At 45.4% G+C, this 19,045-nt stretch overlaps 1 protein-coding gene across 3 annotated transcripts; it reads left to right on the top strand.

Annotated features, from left to right (window-relative positions):
• The first annotated feature begins 7,743 nt into the window (after positions 1 to 7,743).
• LAMP5 (lysosomal associated membrane protein family member 5) lies at positions 7,744 to 18,480 on the top strand. Of its 3 annotated transcripts, none has more exons than XM_040351707.1 (7): positions 7,744 to 8,971; positions 9,203 to 9,293; positions 9,497 to 9,669; positions 10,074 to 10,205; positions 12,112 to 12,217; positions 12,928 to 13,119; positions 18,000 to 18,480. In XM_040351707.1, exons 2-7 carry the CDS (start codon positions 9,236 to 9,238, stop codon positions 18,176 to 18,178), a joined length of 840 nt encoding a protein of 279 aa, XP_040207641.1. In that variant the 5' UTR covers positions 7,744 to 8,971; positions 9,203 to 9,235; the 3' UTR covers positions 18,179 to 18,480. The 3 variants fall into 3 exon arrangements, with proteins under 3 accessions (XP_040207641.1, XP_040207642.1, XP_040207640.1); XM_040351708.1 differs by having other exon boundaries at positions 7,744 to 8,734; positions 8,796 to 9,293; XM_040351706.1 differs by having other exon boundaries at positions 7,744 to 9,293.
• The last annotated feature ends 565 nt before the right edge of the window (positions 18,481 to 19,045 follow it).

The raw sequence follows: 19,045 nt of genomic DNA on the forward strand, positions 1-19,045 counted from the left end.
CCCCATACAGACAACCAGACACTGGCCCCATACAGACAACCTGACACGGGCCTCATACAGACAACATGACACGGGCCCCATACAGACAACCTGACATGGGCCCCATACAGACAACCTGACACGGGCCCCATACAGACAACCTGACACAGGCCCCATACAGACAACCTGATAAGGGCCCCATACAGATAACCTGACATGGGCCCCATACAGACAACCAGACACTGGCCCCATACAGACAACCTGACACAAGCCTCATACAGACAACCTGACACGGGCCCCATACAGACAACCAAACACGGGCCCCATACAGACAACCAGACACTGGCCCCATACAGACAACCTGACAAGAGCCCCATATAGACAACCTGACACGGGCCCCATACAGACAACCAAACACTGGCCCCATACAGACAACCTGACACGGCCCCATACAGACAACCTGACACGGGCCCCATACAGACAACCTGACACGGGCCCCATACAGACAACCAGACACTGGCCCCATACAGACAACCTGACACTGGCCCCATACAGACAACCTGACACGGGCCCCATACAGACAACCAGACACTGGCCCCATACAGACAACCTGACACTGGCCCCATACAGACAACCTGACACGGGCCTCATACAGACAACATGACACGGGCCCCATACAGACAACCTGACATGGGCCCCATACAGACAACCTGACACGGCATATATCGTTTTTACACTCTCTGAAGCTTGATTTTTCTTGCTCTATGTTTTTTTATTATTATTATTATTATTATTATCTGCACTATTTTATCGCCTCATGATGGTGCATTGCTGGATGAATTGAGCCCTCTGTGTTTTATGGATGCTCCTCCATCGCCCCCCCCCCCCCCAAAAAAAAATTGAGCACCAGCCGCCACTGGGTGGTACCCCCTATTTCTACCACGCTGATTGTAAATATTGGAAACAGCTGATTGCACTGGCTTTGTGAATTAGACTCGATGTCTGTGTCACACTTGGTTAGATATCTTTCATAAGGACCCAACACTTTCCCTGCATTCCATGTCCATTGCTGACAGATCACACTTCTTTTTTCTTACAACCCAAAGATCTGCAAAAACAAAAGAAACACCGAATTTCATAGAGAGGACTCTGCTTTAGAAAGAAATAACAGACTTCATTACAACTTGATGACCATTGGATATTGATTACTTCGATCAAAGCCAAGCATAGCTGTGCATGATGAGATACACAAAACAATTAAGTCATTGTTATGTAGTCATTGTCACAGGAGGGACAATCCGGGGGCTCAGCTGATTACACCTTATGTTTGCTGCTCGTGCTGAAACTCAGACATCAGCATAAATAAATGTATACATAAATATATTTGCAAAACCATCAGCAGATTCAGAATGACTTCGTAAAACATTAAAGGAGACCTGAACTATGGAACGGCGAGGACTGTTTTGGACAGACATGTGCAATTCGTTTCGTTACAAATTTGTTTTTGGATGAAATTCGGCATATTCGTTCATTCGGAAGCATCCGAATTGAACGAAAGGCCCAGATTCAATAAGCAATTGCGCCTGTGTAACCATAGGTTACACAGCGCAATTGCTTACTTGCTCCGGCGTTATGAATGCTCCTGATTCAGGAACATTGTAACGCCGACTGCAGCCTAAAATCTGCGTGGCATAAGGCTCTTATGCCCGCATATTTTAGGCTGCATTCTTGCGATGCCCGCTAGGGGGCGCTCCCATTGTGCTCAGTGTATAGTATGCAAATTGCATACTAACACCGATTCACAATGTTGCGCGAGCCCTGCGTACGCAAGTTACGTCGTTTCCGTACGGCGTGGTTAGCGTAAGGCTGCCCCTTCTAATAGTAGGGGCAGCCAATGCTAAAGGATACCCGTCGTTCCCGCGTCGCGATATTTGAATGTTACGTTGTTTGCGTAAGTGATTCGTGAATGGCGCTGGACGCCATTCACGTTCACTCTGAAGCAAATGACGTCCTCGCGACGTCATTTGCCGCAATGCACGTCGTGAAAGTCTCCCGACGGAGCATGCACTCAGCGCGGGAGCGCGCCTAATTTCAATGATTCCCGCACCCTACGGGATAATTTAAATTGCGTGCTCTAGCGCCGGGCAATTTTGCCGGCTCGCCCTCGCAATTTACGTAGCTACTGCTCCGTGAATCGAGGGCAGCGGAGCAAATTTGCGGGGGCGCAGGGCAAAATCGTTGCCCTGCGCCTCCGCAAAAAAAAGCGCAATTACCTTTTAAATCCGGGCCAAAGACTCTTTTGATGAATGCATAGGAAAACAAATTGTGAGAAAAAGCGAAAATCTGCAAGAATAAAAATTTGAAGATCAGAAAGAATGAAAAATCTGAAAATAAGAACGGAACTCCGAAAGTCCGAAAGAACGAAAAACGATTCAACCTACGAGTTTAACGAATCGATGACACTCGGATAATTTAGTTCTTCGTATTTTATATTATAATTAAAAGCAAAAAAACATGAGCAGTGAACTCATACTCCAAATTCACTTCCAGTGTGGCCGTCCAACCAATCCCGCCGCGTATCAACACGGTCAGGGGATGAACTCGTGGAATGGCGACAAACTACGGTACCTAAAAATCTCCATAGGCGACGCTTTACATTTTTTTTTTATGGTTACCAGGTTAGAGTTACAGAGAAGGGCTACTGCTAGAATTATTGCTCTCGCTCTGACGATTGCGGCGATTCCTCACATGTGTGATTTGAACACTGCTTACACCAGGGCTTGAAAAATTTGCTTGGAATCTAGGAGCCAGCTAAAAAAAGTTAGGAGGCAGAAACACGCCCCGCCCCGCCGAGCTCGCGTGCAGAAGCGAATGCATACGTGAGCAGCGCCCGCATATGAAAGTGGTGTTTAAACCACACATGTGAGGTATCGCCGCGATTGGTAGAGCGATAGCGATAATTCAAGCTCTAGACCTCCTCTGTAACTCAAAACATGCAACCTGTAGAATTTTTTAAACATTGCCTATGGAGATTTTAAAGGGTAAAAGTTTGTCGTCATTCCACGAGCGGACGCAATTTTGAAGCGTGGGTATCAATTTACTTGATGTAACATTATCTTTCACAATATAAAAAAAAAATCTTATTTTTTTAATAAAGAAAAAAGTGTATTTTTCACAAAAAAGTGCGCTTGTGAGACCGCTGCGCAAATACGGTGTGATAGAAAGTATTGAAACGACCGCCATTTTATTCTCTAGGGTGTTAGGATAAAAAATATATATAATGTTTGGTGGTTCTAAGTAAAGGGAAGGAGATGGCAGTTAAAACAGGCAAGAGAAGCTCCATTAGCATTGCTGGTTGTCTTGTCATATCAACGGCCACCACAAGAGGGCGCCAGATTCCAGAAGGATGCATAGGACTGCAGAAGGCCGCAAAGCCGCGGCCTCGATTACCGGCCATCACGGGCCCAACGCGATCGCGCTGGGGGGGGGGGGGGGGCGCACGGAGACAAGATACCCCAGGTGTGCCACCCCAGGCGCCAGGTCGGTAATTCTAGTTGCAAATGCGACCTGGCGCCCAGGGTTTGTCGAGCTCTGGTTTACATATGTGGGTGCGACTTGAGTATGCGTTTTCTTTGCTGCGCAATGTCCTCTCCCGCTCCTCCAGGATAACAACCGAGCAGCTTTTAGCCGCATCGGTTGTTAACAATGGAAAGCTGACTGTCCGCTCTAAAAACGGTACCGTGAGGATGCCTGCAGCTGCGGTCATCCTCCCGGTAATCGATTTTCCCGGTCGCATGTATCGATGCCACACCGGGGACACTCGAATCGCGATGCAGCGATTAATTTCAGCACCCCTAGCGTATTGGTGTGTATATATATACAGTATATATAATAAAACAATATTGTAAGACCCTTTACCAATGACACTACAAATCTTCTACTGTTCACTCCCAGGTCACCTCTCACCTCGACTACTGCAACTCCCTCCTCATTGGCTTATCCTTGTATAGGCTATCCCCTCTTCAGTCCATCATGAATGTCGCCAAATTCCTCCACCTCCCAACCCGCTCAGCGTCTGCCACTCCTCTCTGCCAATCCCTCCATTGGCTTCCGCTCACCCAACAAATTCAATTTGAGCTACAGTGGAACCTCGGACTACGAGCATAATCCGTTCCAGGTACTCTAGTGTATGTAACAGCGGCGGTGCGTCCATAGGGACGCAGGAGCGCCGCCCCCTCTGGCTCGCTCACAGCCAGTAAAATATACAGATTCATACACTGTATTATTATTCAGCTGACCGGACATTGAGCGCCGGTCAGCTGAATAGCGGCAGCTGACTGGCTGTGTGGAAGTGCCTATCAGTGCCAGCGGCTGTAGTCGGCTTCCTGAAGCTCATCCTCGGGACGTACGCCGTGCGTCCGAGGATAAGACTGACAGGCGTCTCAGCCAATCAGGTAACCTGATTGGCTGAAGCGTCATCGAGGGCGGGACAAGGGACATCGAAGGACGTAGAGGCCATAAAGGTAAGTGCCGGGGGGGGGGGGTACTGGGCACGGTGGCTACAAGTGGGGGCACAGTGGCTACAAGTGGGGGCATAGTGGCTACAAGTGGGGGCACAGTGGTGACAATTGGGGGCACAGTGGCAACAATTGGGGGCACAGTGGCTACAATTGGGGGCACAGTGGCTACAATTGGGGGCACAGTAGCGACAATTGGGGGCACAGTGGCGACAATTGGGGGCACAGTGGCGACAATTGGGGGCACAGTGGCAACAATTTGGGGCACAGTGGCGACAATTGGGGGCACAGTGGTGACAATTGGGGGCACAGTGGCAACAATTGGGGGCACAGTGGCAACAATTGGGGCACAGTGGCAACAATTGGGAGCGCAGTGGCAACAATTGGGGGCACAGTGGCAACAATTGGGGGCACAATGGCAACAATTGGGGGCACAGTGGCTGTGTTTGATGGCATAGTGGTGACAATTGATGGCACAGTAGCTGCGTTTGATGGCATGGCACAGTGGCTGTGTATTGATGGCATGGCACGGTGGCTGCGTTTTTATGGCACAGTGGTTGCGTTTTGATGGCACAGTGACTGCATTTGATGGCATGGCACAGTGGTGACAAATGATAGGTACAGTGAGGCTGCAATTGTTTTTTTTTTGTTGTTGTTTGCGTCCCCCAAAAATTTTGAGCACCAGCCGCCACTGGTATGTAATAAGAAGGTACACATGCTGTAGTATATGTAATAAAAAGAAAGCACATACTGTAGTCATATGTAACACCATGTAAGAGGCCCGGCGGCCGGCGGAGACACGGAGTGACTCACACAGGAGATGAGGCATTGATACCGACTAAGAAGAATTACTTGACACACACAGTACTTTGCGGCGCTCACAAATATATCGCTTTCCTGACGGTCACATCGCGTGGCTTCAGCAAGTTATTAAATGATAGCTGAGTGTAGAGAGATAAATTGATTCTCAGCTGCAGGAGAAGTTGCAGTCTATAGACTCCACAGACACCCCCCTTATGAAGAATATAGGAAGGGGGGGAGCACACCGAATGTGTAGATTTGCAACCCTTTCATGGGGGCGTTCGCCGTGCAACTTTGCACTCCTCCGCCTTCCGCTTTGTCATAAGCGCAGATTGTTATTTCAGCGATATGGGGGGGCGGGGGGGCACTGCGATCATTTACTAATTCCTAATCACCGCACTGCACATTTCTGGGCTGGAAAAAAAAAGTGTGTTTATGAATCATACGAGACCCCCCACCACCATCCGATTCCATAAACACCCCCCTGGGGCTGTACACCCCCCTAATCCATTTATTCCACATGATCTTATATGACAGGCGTCTCTAGGAACCTTCTCACTGGAGCTTTGAGAATAAAGAAGTCATTTACTATCCATTGAATGGCTGATTGCTGAGCTGGAACAATGGCAGTCTTCTGCAGAGCCAGAGACTTAGATAGAGATTTGGGGGGATCTTTGGTAAGAAAGGATTTTCTTTTAATGTTTCCTTGGATAGAAGGGAGAGGAGCCTGCTCTGATCTCTGTCTCAGTGCAATGGGGAGCAGAGTGGCAGAAAGAGGTGCAACATCCTGGATGGATGAGGTCCTTCCTATACTACAGCACAGTGGTTAACAGAGGTCCTTCCTATACTACAGCACAGTGGATAACAGAGATCCTTCCTATACTACAGCACAGTGGATAGCAGAGGTCCTTCCTACACTACAGCACAGTGGAAAGCAGAGGTCCTTCCTATACTACAGAACAGGGGATAGCAGAGGTCCTTCCTATACTACAGCACAGTGGATAGAATAAATCCTTCCTATACTACAGCACAGTGGTTAGCAGAGGTCCTTCCTATACTACAGCACAGTGGAAAGCAGAGGTCCTTCCTATACTACAGCACAGTGGATAACAGAGGTCCTTCCTATACTACAGCACAGGGGATAGCAGAGGTCCTTCCTATACTACAGCACAGTGGATAGAATAGTTCCTTCCTATACTACAGCATAGTGGATAGCAGAATTCCTTCTTATACTACAGCACAGTGGATAGCAGAATTCCTTCTTATACTACAGCACAGTGGATAGCAGAGGTCCTTCATTATACTACAGCACAGTGAATAGCAGAGGTCCTTCTTATACTACAGCACAGGGGATAGCAGAGGTCCTTAATATACTACAGCACAGTGGATAGAATAGTTCCTTCCTATACTACAGCATAGTGGATAGCAGAATTCCTTCTTATACTACAGCATAGTGGATAGCAGAATTCCTTCTTATACTACAGCACAGTGGATAGCAGAGGTCCTTCCTATACTACAGCACAGTGAATAGCAGAGGTCCTTCTTATACTACAGCACAGTGGATAACAGAATTCCTTCCTATACTACAGCACAGTGGGTAGCAGAATTCCTGTCTATACTACAGCACAGTGGATAGCAGAGGTCCTTTCTATACTACAGCACAGTGGATAGCAGAGGTCCTTCCTATACTACAGCACAGTGGATAGCAGAATTCCTTCTTATACTACAGCACAGTGGATATAAGAGTGGATAACAGGGTAACTTCCTATACTACAACACAGTGGATAGAATAGTTCCTTCCTATACTACAGCACAGTGGATAGCAGAGGTCCTTCCTATACTACAGCACAGTGGATAGCAGAATTCCTTCCTATACTACAGCACAGTGGATAGCAGAGGTCCTTCCTATACTACAGCACAGTGGATAGAATAGTTCTTTCCTATACTACAGCACAGTGGATAGAATAGTTCCTTCCTATACTACAGCACAATGGATAGCAGAGGTCCTTCCTATACTACAGCACAGTGGATAGAAGATTTCCTTTTTATACTACAGCACAGTGGATAGAATAGTTCCTTCCTATACTACAGCACAGTGGATAACAGAGGTCCTTCCTATACTACAGAACAGTGGATAGCAGAGCTCTTATCTACACTACAGCATAGTAGATAGAAGGGTTAATTCCTATACTACAGCACAGTGGATAGCAGAATTCCTTCTTATTCTACAGCACAGTGGATAGAAGATTTCTTTTTTTTATATACTACAGCACAGAGGATAGCAGAATACCATCCTGGCTTTTACAGCACATAGCAAAATTCCATCTTATATTACAGCACAGTGGATAGCAGAATTCATTCTTATATTACAGCACAGTGGATAGCATAATTCATTCTTATATTACAGCACAGTGGATAGCAGAGCTCTTATCTACACTACAGCACAGTGGATAGCAGAGCTCTTATCTGCACTACAGCACAGTGGATAGAAGATTTCCTTCCTATACTACACAGCACAGAGGATAGCAGAATTCCCTCCTGCAGTACAGCATCCTGGCTATCAGAGTTCCTTCCGACAATAGCAGAGTACCTTCCTATACTACAGCACAGTGGAGCAGTAATGTGATGCAGCACCCCGGACAGCAGAGCTTCACAGGCACTCCACACAGCAGAGCCACATAAGGCATTTCAGAACCTCGGACAGCCAGGAAAGAGAAGGCATTTCAGCACCTTGGACAGCAAAGCTTCATAGGAACTCCATACAACCCCCCGACACAAGCATTGTCAGCACCTTGGACAGCGCAGTATTCCGGCAATAGCTACAGCCAACAAAGAGAAGGCATTTCAGCACCTTGGACAGCTGAGCTTCATAGGCACTTCATGCAAGCGACCCACATAAGACATTGATTGCAGCCCCTTGGACAGAGGAGTTTTCCGACAATAAGTGCAACAGAATCACAGAGGGAATTCGGACACCCTGGACAACTAAGAGTTACTGCACTTCATGCAACTGAGCCACATGAGGCATTTCAGCACCTTGGATATGCAAAGCTTCATAGGCATCCTGTACAACAGTGCCATATAAGGCATTTCAGAACCTTGGACTAGCAGAGTGTTCCGACAATTGATTCTCACAAGGCACCTTGGACAGTAGAGTGCAACGGACCCCACAAGGCACTTTGGACAGCTGAAGGTTGCAGGAGACCCACATAAGGCATTTCAGAACCTTGGACTAGCAGAGTGTTCCGACACTAAATGCAATTGATTCTCACAAGGCACCTTGGACCCCACAAGGCATTGTAGCACTTTGGACAGCTGAAGGTTGCAGGAGACCCACATAAGGCATTTCAGCACCTTGGATCTTCATACAACCCATTAACATGAGGTGTTTCAGTATCTGAGTTCAATAGGCACTCAATACAAGCCATCCTCACAAGGTATTTCAGTATCTTTGACATCAGAGTTCAATAGGCACTCAATACAAGCCATCCTCACAAGGTATTTCAGTATCTTGGACATCAGAGTTCAATAGACACTCAATACAAGCCATCCTCACAAGGTATTTCAGTATCTTGGACATCAGAGTTCAATAGACACTCAACACAAGCCATCCTCACAAGGTATTTCAGTATCTTGGACCTCAGAGTTGCAGACACCCCATCCTACCCAGCAAGGTAAGGAATTTCAGCACATTGGACAGCAGAGCTCCATAGGCACTCTGTACATCCCAGCCACATAAGGCATATCAGCACCTTGGATAGCTACCCCCATTAGCCTCTCTTCCACCCTCTTCCACTATGTGGATCTGACTCAGTGCTGAATCACATTGATCATCACAACTGTGCCCAGGACTGGATAAGTGATCTGTAGGAGACAAGTCTTGAGACTTCTTTTTGGCTTTTCAGTCTTTTTTAGGTCATTGCAAAGTCTGAGCAAGCATGGATCTCATAAGGAGCGCATCTTCCCTAGGACTGCAAGTACTGGTTCTTCTTGTATGTAAGTAAAACAATTATCATTATTATTATTATTATTCTTTAGGTGAAGGAGTACATCTATATGGTTTATTATGTAAAAAAGGCAAACAGAACCATGTACCAGGGTAGAGGGGCATCCAGATATAGGTTTAGGACAGTTTGTTTGGTTGGTGGCACAGTATGGACAATGTAAACGGTCAATGATCGACTTTCTTTATTCGACAGGCGCTATTGGTCCGAATTTGGCAGAGCAAGAAGTGGAGAATCTTTCAGGTCTATCCACTAATCCTGAGAAAAACATTTTTGTCATAAGAGAAAATGGGACCACTTGTCTTATGGCTGAATTCTCAGCTAAGTTAGCTGTTCCCTATGAAGTGCCTTCCAGCAATGAGGTGGATGTAAGTATTATTTAAAAATGTTTTTAATCATTTTAATGTTTACAATTCAGCCCACATTTATGATAATTACCAAAAAGTGTTTCTTAATTCTAAATTCTTGAGAATGTGATTTCTCTTCAAAGCATTCAGCCCTATTCAGTAGGACAATGCGCAGAGAACGACAAACCAACCAATTGGAATTCCCACCTTCCCCAGTTTATTGCAGTCAGAATGCTGAAAGCTGTTGGCTGATTGGTTGCTAAGAGTTACTGCATCGCTTTTTATTTTATTCAGTATGCTAGATTGTTGCTAATGCAGAATCAAATGTAGTAACATGACTTCAATTAATGAATCATCTCATATTAGTCTATGCAATGACTATGTAAATGATGTTCTTCAGCAGCATGGTTTCTTATCTGTTACAGTGGGATCTGGTGGAAGCTTACATCCAGCTGCCCAGAGATACTGAGATTAGAGGGAAATGCTGGAATAATGAGTCTGAACTGCATTTATCATGGTTAGACAAAGCCTACACGCTGAAGTTGTTCTTTGTCAAGGTAACTAACACTACAGCTGCTCAACGTTCTATAATCGAATGCTGCGAACTACTAATGACATAGACATACTGCAATGCATGATTCATTATGACAACTGCCTAAGACAAGGCATTACCATCAAAGTGAAATCTTTTGCTACTATGATGAGCTCTGCTTACATACAGAGCCATTTCATTCCTAGTTTTAAACAATGATCTATAATAAACGACTCCCATATGTCGCATTCCCAGAATGCAGGGTGGTATTAATAGGTCAACAGGTCAACAAATGCTTGCATTTAAATTTCTAGTGCAGACCATGCTTGCATTTAAAACAATGGTCCAACCAATTTTTTCATTAAAATCAATAGTTCAACCAATGCTTGCATTTTAATCAATAGCTCAATCAATGCTTTCACTTAAATCAATAGTTCAACCAATGCTTGTGTTTGAGCCAATGGTCCAACCAATACCTTTATTAAAATCAATAGTTCGGCCAATGTTTGCATTTTAATCAATGGTCATTAAAATCAATAGTTGAGCTGATGCTTGCATTTCAACCATCGGTCCAACCAATCTTTTCATTAGAATCAAAGGTTCAGCCAATGCTTAGATTCTTATCAATGGTTCAACCAATGCTTTCATGAAAATCAATAGTTCATCCAATGCTTGCATTTCAATCAATGCTTTCACTTAAATTAATAGTTCAACCAATGCTTGTGTTTGAGCCAATGGTCCAACCAATACCTTTAATTAAAATCAATAGTTCGGCCAATTTTTGCATTTTAATCAATAGCTCAATCAATGCTTTCACTAAAATTAATAGTTCAACCGATGCTTGTGTTTGAGCCAATGGTCCAACCAATACCTTTATTAAAATCAATAGTTCGGCCAATGTTTGCATTTTAATCAATAGCTCAATCAATGCTTTCACCTAAATGAATAGTTCAACCAATGCTTGTGTTTGAGCCAATGGTCCAACCAATACCTTTAATTAAAATCAATAGTTCGGCCAATTTTTGCATTTTAATCAATAGCTCAATCAATGCTTTCACTTAAATTAATAGTTCAACCAATGCTTGTGTTTGAGCCAATGGTCCAACCAATACCTTTATTAAAATCAATAGTTCGGCCAATGTTTGCATTTTAATCAATAGCTCAATCAATGCTTTCACCTAAATGAATAGTTCAACCGATGCTTGTGTTTGGGCCAATGTTCCAACCAATGCTTTTATTAAAATCAATAGTTGAGCTGATGCTTGCATTTCAACCAATGGCCCAACCAATGCTTTCATTAGAATCAAAGGTTCCGCCAATGCTTGCATTCTTATCAATGGTTCAACCAATGCTTTCATTGAAATCAAGGTTCAGCTAATGCTTGCATTTTTCTCAATGGTTCAACCAACGCTTTAATTTTAATCAATAGTTCAATCAATGCTTTCATTTAAATTAATACTTTAGCCAATGCTTGCATGGTCCAACCAAAGCCAATGGTCCAACCAAAGCCAATGGTCAAACCAAAGCCAATGGTCCAACCAATTGTTCGGCCAATGTTTGCATTTTAATCAGTAGTTCAAACAATGCTTTCATTTAAATCAATAGTTGAGCTGATGCTTCCATTGCAACCAATGGCCCAACCAATGCTTTCATTAGAATCAATGATCCAACCAATGCTTTTATTAGAATCAATGATCCAACCAATGCTTTCATTAGAATCAATGATCCAACCATTGCTTTCATTAGGATCAATGATCCAACCAATACTTTTATTAGAATCAAAGGTTCAGCCAATGCTTTTATTAGAATCAATGCTTGCATTTCAATCGATAGTTCATTTAATGCTTTCGGTAAAATCAATAGCTCAGTCAATGTTTGCATTTAAATCAATGGAGCAAGTGCTTGCTTAGAAATATCCTTTTTATTCGTAGGACGGTCAGGACATCACAAAGTCCACTGGACGGAGCTGGAAACTGAGCAAAGTTCAATTTTTGTATGATCCCTCAGAACGTACAAATTTCAAAACTGGAGCAAGACGTGAGTATGTTCAAGACTACAGCATGTATGTGTGGCCCTCGTAGATTGTTATCCTACACAATGACTTTGCCCCCAATCCCCTCCCCCCCCCCCAGAACAATGCCGCAGTGGTCCTGGTTATTGTATGCTATGCAGTATGCATGCAGCCTCAAGTCCTTACTCCTAGGCCTCTACTAAGGAAAGAGGACATTGTAATTGGTAAAACCCCACAATTACAGTATTATCACCAGCAGAAATAAATGGATGTTTACGGGCGAGGAGCCTTATAGCCGCAGTCAGTAGCTGAGTCATTTGGTGCGGTTGGCTGCTGACGTGTCACCAACAGATGTTCACCCAACACTGCTGTGCACAATGCAGTCCTTGTCGCTCTGCCCCTGGCTTTCCCATCTGGGGCCCTCTCTGGGACCCGTGCCACTGCTAAATAAAGCATTTTGTTATATGAATTTACACCATATGCATTTTTTTATATAATCCATATAAATGCGTGAAACAAAATAATATTTAAAGGTAACAGCAAATACCCTTTTGTAATATTTTCCATGCATGTTATAGGTATCTCATCTTCCTCCATAAATCAATATCGTTCAATTTTTTTTTTTTTTTTTTTTTTATTTTTTTTTTTCATTTTAAAGCTTAAGGCACTTTGTTCTGCTTAACATATCAATATTTCTTTTTAACTTACATGCTATTCTGCTGTGTCAATGTTTCAGCTGGAAAGCACATAGCTACTAGTCATCATCACCTGTCCCTCATGGCTACACCAGGTGGGATGTCCTATGAATGTGAGGCTCCAGAGAGGATCAGCCTGATCTCCAGTGACCAGAAGAAGACGGTGGTCTTGTTCCTGTCTGAGGTCCACATACAGCCATTTGACATTAAGAGTGACTTTGTCTTCAGTGAAGGTATGGTGATTGCTCCACAACAGGTGGAATGGGCTTAAAGATACCTTGAGATACCACTAATTGGCTCCTTCTGCTGTCAACTACAGCCAGTGAGGAGGGAGCATGGGGCAGGGGGCTGAGCCACTTTCTCTGTGTCGTAATGGACTCAGCATGCATGAGTGCCCCCCATAGCAAGTGGCTTGCTATGGGGGCACTTGGCACTTGGCAGGGGGAGGTTCCCAAAGCACCAGTGGGGGACCATTGACCTGTACAAGATTAGTATTACCCCTTTCCATCCACTCCAGAAGGGAAGCTTTATTGTCCTTATTCAGAGAATTTATTCAAGCCTTGCCCCTACTCCCCTCCAAATGCTTTTAGTCCGGGTTGTGTCTGACACAGGGAGTATCTCATCAAAACTGAAATTGTTGATACCCTAGTCCCAGTTGTTGACTTTGCAACTTTCCCTTAGCTCAGGGGTCTCCAAACTAAGGCAGTGGACCAAATGCGGCTTGCTACAAGACTTCATTGACCTGTACAAGATTAATATTACCCATTTCCATCCACTCCAGAAGGAAATCTTTATTGTCCTTATCCATAGAATTCATCCAAACCTCAATCTCAGCGTTCCTCGCATTGTTGTCCATTATTAGAGAATGATCTGCTCTCTCCATGGAATCAGAGGTGGAACTGAGCTCTTTATCATGCTCTGACCGGGACAAAATGGTCTCCTCTATGAGCCATAATCAGTGCTTGCCCCTAGTCCCAGTTGTTCACTTTGCAACTTTCCCTTAGCTCAGGGGTCTCCAAACTATGGCAGTGGACTACATGCGGCTTGCTACAAGACTTCATTGACCTGTACAAGATTAATATTACCCCTTTCCATCCACTCCAGAAGGGAAGCTTTATTGTCCTTATTCAGAGAATCAATCCAAACCTCATTCTCAGCGTTCCTCACGTTAATGACCATTATTAGAGAATGATTTGCTCTCTCCATGGGATCAGAGGCGGAACTGAACTCTTTACCATGCTCTGACCAGGACAAAATTCCTGGTCTCCTCCAGGAGCCATAATCAGTGCTTGCCCCTAGTCCCCTCCAAATGCCCCTAGTCCCAGTTGTGTCTGCCACAGGGAGTATCTCATCAAAACTAAAACATATTGATGCCCCTAGTCCCAGTTGTTGACTTTGCAACTTTCCCTTAGCTCAGGGGTCTCCAAACTATGACCACTGGACCACATGCGGCTTGCTACAAGATTTCATTGACCTGTATACGATTAATATTACCCCTTTCCATCCACTCCAGAAGGGAAGCTTTATTGTCCTTATTCAGAGAATTCATCCAAGACTCACTCTCAGCGTTCCTCGCGTTATTGACCATTATTAGAGAATGATCTGCTCTCTCCATGGGATCAGAGGCGGAACTGAGCTCTTTACCATGCTCTGACCGGGACAAAATCCCTGGTCTCTTCTATGAGCCATAACCAGTGCTTGCCCCTAGTCCCCTCCAAATGCCCCTAGTCCCAGTTGTGTCTGCCACAGGTAGTATCTCATCAAAACTAATAAAAATCGATGCCCCTAGTCCCAGTTGTTGACTTTGCAACTTTCCCTTAGCTCAGGGGTCTCCAAACTATGGCCATGGACCACATGCGGCTTGCTACAAGACTTAATTGACCTGTACAAGCATTATATTACCCCTTTTCATCAACTCCAGAAAGTAAGCTTCATTGTCCTTATTCAGAGAATTCATCCAAGCCTCACTCTCAGTGTTCCTCACGTTGTTGTCCATTATTAGAGAATGATCTGCTCTCTCCATGGAATCAGAGGCGGAACTGAGCTCCTTACCATGCTCTGACCGGGACAAAATCCCTGGTCTCCTCTATGAGCCATAATCAGTGCTTGCCCCTAGTCCCCTCCAAATGCCCCTAGTCCCAGTTGTGTCTGCTACAGGGAGTATCTCATCAAAACTAAAACATTTGATGCCCCTAGTCCCAGTTGTTGACTTTGAAACTTTCCCTTAGCTCAGGGGTCTCCAAACTATAGCAGTGGACCACATACGGCTTGCTATAAGATTTCATTGACCTGTACAAGATTAATATTACCCCTTTCCATCCACTCCAGAAGGGAAGCTTTATTGTCCTTATTCAGAGAATCAATCCAAACCTCATTCTCAGCGTTCCTCACGTTGTTGACCATTATTAGAGAATGATCTGCTCTCTCCAGGGGATCAGAGACGGAACTGAGCTCTTTACCATGCTCTGACCAGGACAAAATCCCTGGTCTCTTCTATGAGCCATAATCAGTGCTTGCCCCTAGTCCCCTCCAAATGCCCCTAGTCCCAGTTGTTGACTTTGCAACTTTCCCTTAGCTCAGGGGTCTCCAAACTATGACCACTGGACCACATGTGGCTTGTTAGAAGACTTCATTGACCCGTACACGATTAATATTACCCCTTTCCATCCACTCCAGAAGGGAAGCTTCATTGTCCTTATTCAGAGAATTCATCCAAGCCTCACTCTCAGTGTTCCTCACGTTGTTGTCCATTATTAGAGAATGATCTGCTCTCTCCATGGGATCAGAGGTGGAGCTGAGCTCTTTACCATGCTCTGACCGGACAAAAACCCTGGTCTCCTCTATGAGCCATAATCAGTGCTTGCCCCTAGTCCCCTCCAAATGCCCCTAGTCCCAGTTGTGTCTGCCACAGGGAGTATCTCATCAAAACTAAAACATTTTGATGCCCCTAGTCCCAGTTGTTCACTTTGCAACTTTCCCTTAGCTCAGGGTTCTTCAAACTATGGCTGTGGACCACATGCGGTTTGCTACAAGACTTCATGCAGCCTGCAGCTGTTGTGCACATTGTAACCTTCTCCCTCCTCCAGCTGATGTGCACAGTTTCTGCTTATCCCCTACCCCCCAACTCTAGTGCTACCCCCTTAGGAGCCGCTAGATTTGTTGGTTCTCCCTCACATGCAGTCAGGAAGCAGGAATTTTCTGGCATTCACTCAGTAGTCAGAAAACTTGTCCAGGGTACTTTGTTTTTGGTTTATTAGGGAATAACCTTGGATAGGGATGGGAAGGTATGGGATGTCTAGAACTGGCATTTAAAGCAGTGTGCCGGTCAAATTTTTTTTTTAAAGCCAGCAGTTACACATACTCAGCTGCTGGCTTTTAATAATAGGACACTTACCTGTCCTGGAGTCCAGTGATGTTGGCACCGCAGCTGATGCTTCCATCAGCTGTTGGGTGCTGCCGCTGTCATTGCGGGTAAGGGAACCCGACAGTGTAGCCTTTCGGCTTCACGCCGGGAACCCTACTGCACATGCGCGAGGCCCCGCTCCTCTCTCCTATTGGCCCGGCGGCCGGGGGAGGAGGAGGAAGCCCCTCGGTGACGTCACGGGCCACGGCCCGGACTCCCGGAAGTGGGAAATAATACCTTTTAAAGACAGGTATCCTCTCCCCCTCCCCTGGAAAGTGCCAATTGTGGCACCGGAGGAGGGGGGGATCAGATGAGCGGAAGTTTCACTTCTGGGTGGAACGCCGCTTTAAATTAGGACTTCAAACTGTCATCTCTTGCTACCAACAAAATCACAAGGCTGTCCTCCTGTAGGAAAAAAAACAGATTAGCTCAACTGGTAAAGAAAGATTTTCAATCACTGAATGGAGGTGCTCTATCACCATCGCCAATGCTCCTGGCTGCTCTTTGGGTTCCCCAAACAAGAGGTGTAGGGTAGTTGTATTGGCTTTAAGAGTTCTAAGCTGTCCCCTTGTTATAAGGCTAGCTGGGTATGTCACCTGGCTGCTTCTCCTCTATAGGCTCTGGGGTAAAGATACTCACTCAGTCCCTGTGGCACATGTGACTGCTGAACACACCTCCTGCTAGACAGGTCCCAATTGCTCCCAGGATGGCTTCAGCTAGGCCTAGCTGAGGCTAAAGGGTGTGAGGCTTCTATGGCTGCTTCTTTATGTCTTTCTCTCTCTCTCTCTGGCTTCTTCCTTCTGCCCAGGGGCAGAGCCCCCCCCCAGCATAGCGGACCCCTAGACTCTGCTCCCACATGGCCAGGCTCCAGAATGTTTATGGTCTGTCTCCCCACCTTCTGGGCCTTCCCCACCCAGAGATTGGAATAGACTTCATAATCAGTCAGGCCTCATCTCTGCTCCTCTGCCCTCTAAGTTCTAGAACTTTCCAGTAGTTCTAGAAGCCAGTGGGAGGCTATCAGTGCCCATCTATGTCCATCCGTGCCACCTATCAGTGCCCATCTATGCCGCCTATCAGTGCCCATCCATGCCGACTGTCAGTGCCCATCCGTGCTGCCTATCCGTGCCCATCAGTGCCGCCTATCCATGCCCATCCGTGCTGCCTATCTGTGCCCATCTGCGCCGCATATACGTGCCCATCCATGCCGCCTATCAGTGCCCATCCGTGCCGCCTATCAGTGCCGCATATTAGTGCCCATCATCAGTGCCCATCAATGCCACCACATCAGTGCCACCTCATCGGTGCCCATCAGTGCCCGTCAGTGCAGTACCATCAGTTCCCATCAGTGCCCATTACAATGTTTTATAACAGAAACAAAAAAAAACTTTTTTTTTTTTCAAAATTTTCGGTCATTTTTTAATTTTTTTTGCAGAAAATAAAAATCCCAGAGGTGATCAAATACCATCAAAAGAAAGCTCTATTTGTGGGTACAAAATGATAAAAATTTAGTTTGGGTACAGCGTAGCACGACCGCGCAATTGTCAATCAAAGTGCAACAGCGCTGAAAGCTGAAAATTGGTCTGGGCGGGAAGGTGTATAAGTGCCCCCCGGTATGGAAGGGGTTAAAGTGGATAATAATACGGAAATCCTCTTGAGTAGCTGCAGAGCTCCATTTCTTCTCCCCCTGACCCTTCCTTCTTCTCATTCCAGAGTACAGATGTCTGACGGATCAGAGGAAACAGCTGGAAGAAACCTTGCCTATTATTTTAGGAATAACCCTGGGACTGGCCATTGTCATCATCCTCGCCGTCTACCACATTCATCATAAGATGACAGCCAATCAAGTGCAAATTCCTCAGGACAGATCCCTCTACAAGCACATGGGATAAGAAAAGACTAAAAACAAAAATATATCAAATAATGAGCATCAGGTAGAAAGGCCAGAAGCACTTTGTCTTCCTGTACATGACGTCCATTTCCCTTTTTATTGGTGAAGCTTTTTTTTTTTTCATTGCGCTGGAAACCAGTATGACGCCATAATATTCCAGTGCAGACCGCGCACCAACGCCGCCGCTGTCTATTGATTTTCATCCTTGATTTTTAAATGACCTAAAAATGCTTCTAATAGGTAGATTCACAAAGAGTTAGGCCGGCTTATCAGTAGATAAGCCGACCTAACTCAGAATCTACGCCGACTTATGTTTAAGCGTATGCTCAAACAGAGATACGCTTAAACATATCTAAGATACGACGGCTTGCGCCGTCCTATCTTAGATTGCAATATTTTGGATGGCCGCTAGGTGGCGCTTCCATTGCGGTCGGCGTAGAATATGTAAATGAGGAGATACGCCGATTCACGAACGTACGCCCGGCCGACGCAGTACTTTTACGCCGTTTACGTAAGAGAGACAGGCCGCGTAAAGTTAGAGCTAGGCCCTAGTGGAATGGTAATGTCAAGTATGGCCGCCGTTCCCGCGTCGAAATTCGATTTTTTTTTTACGTCGTTCGTGAATCGGGATTTACGTAGTTTACGTCCACGTCAAAATCAATAGGCCCGTACGGCGTACTTAGCCGCAATGCACACTGGGAAATGTAGGCGCCCGGCGCATGCGCAGTAAAGAAAAACATCAAAAACGTAAGGTCAAGCCTTATTAACATAAAACACGCCCCCCCCTACACACATTTGAATTCGGCGCCCTTACGCCTGCCCGCTTTAGGCTACGCCGCCGTAACATAGCAGGCAAGTACATTGTGAA

This window comes from Rana temporaria, chromosome 4, assembly GCF_905171775.1.
Source record: "Rana temporaria chromosome 4, aRanTem1.1, whole genome shotgun sequence".
In the NCBI taxonomy this organism is placed as follows: Eukaryota; Metazoa; Chordata; class Amphibia; order Anura; family Ranidae; genus Rana; species Rana temporaria.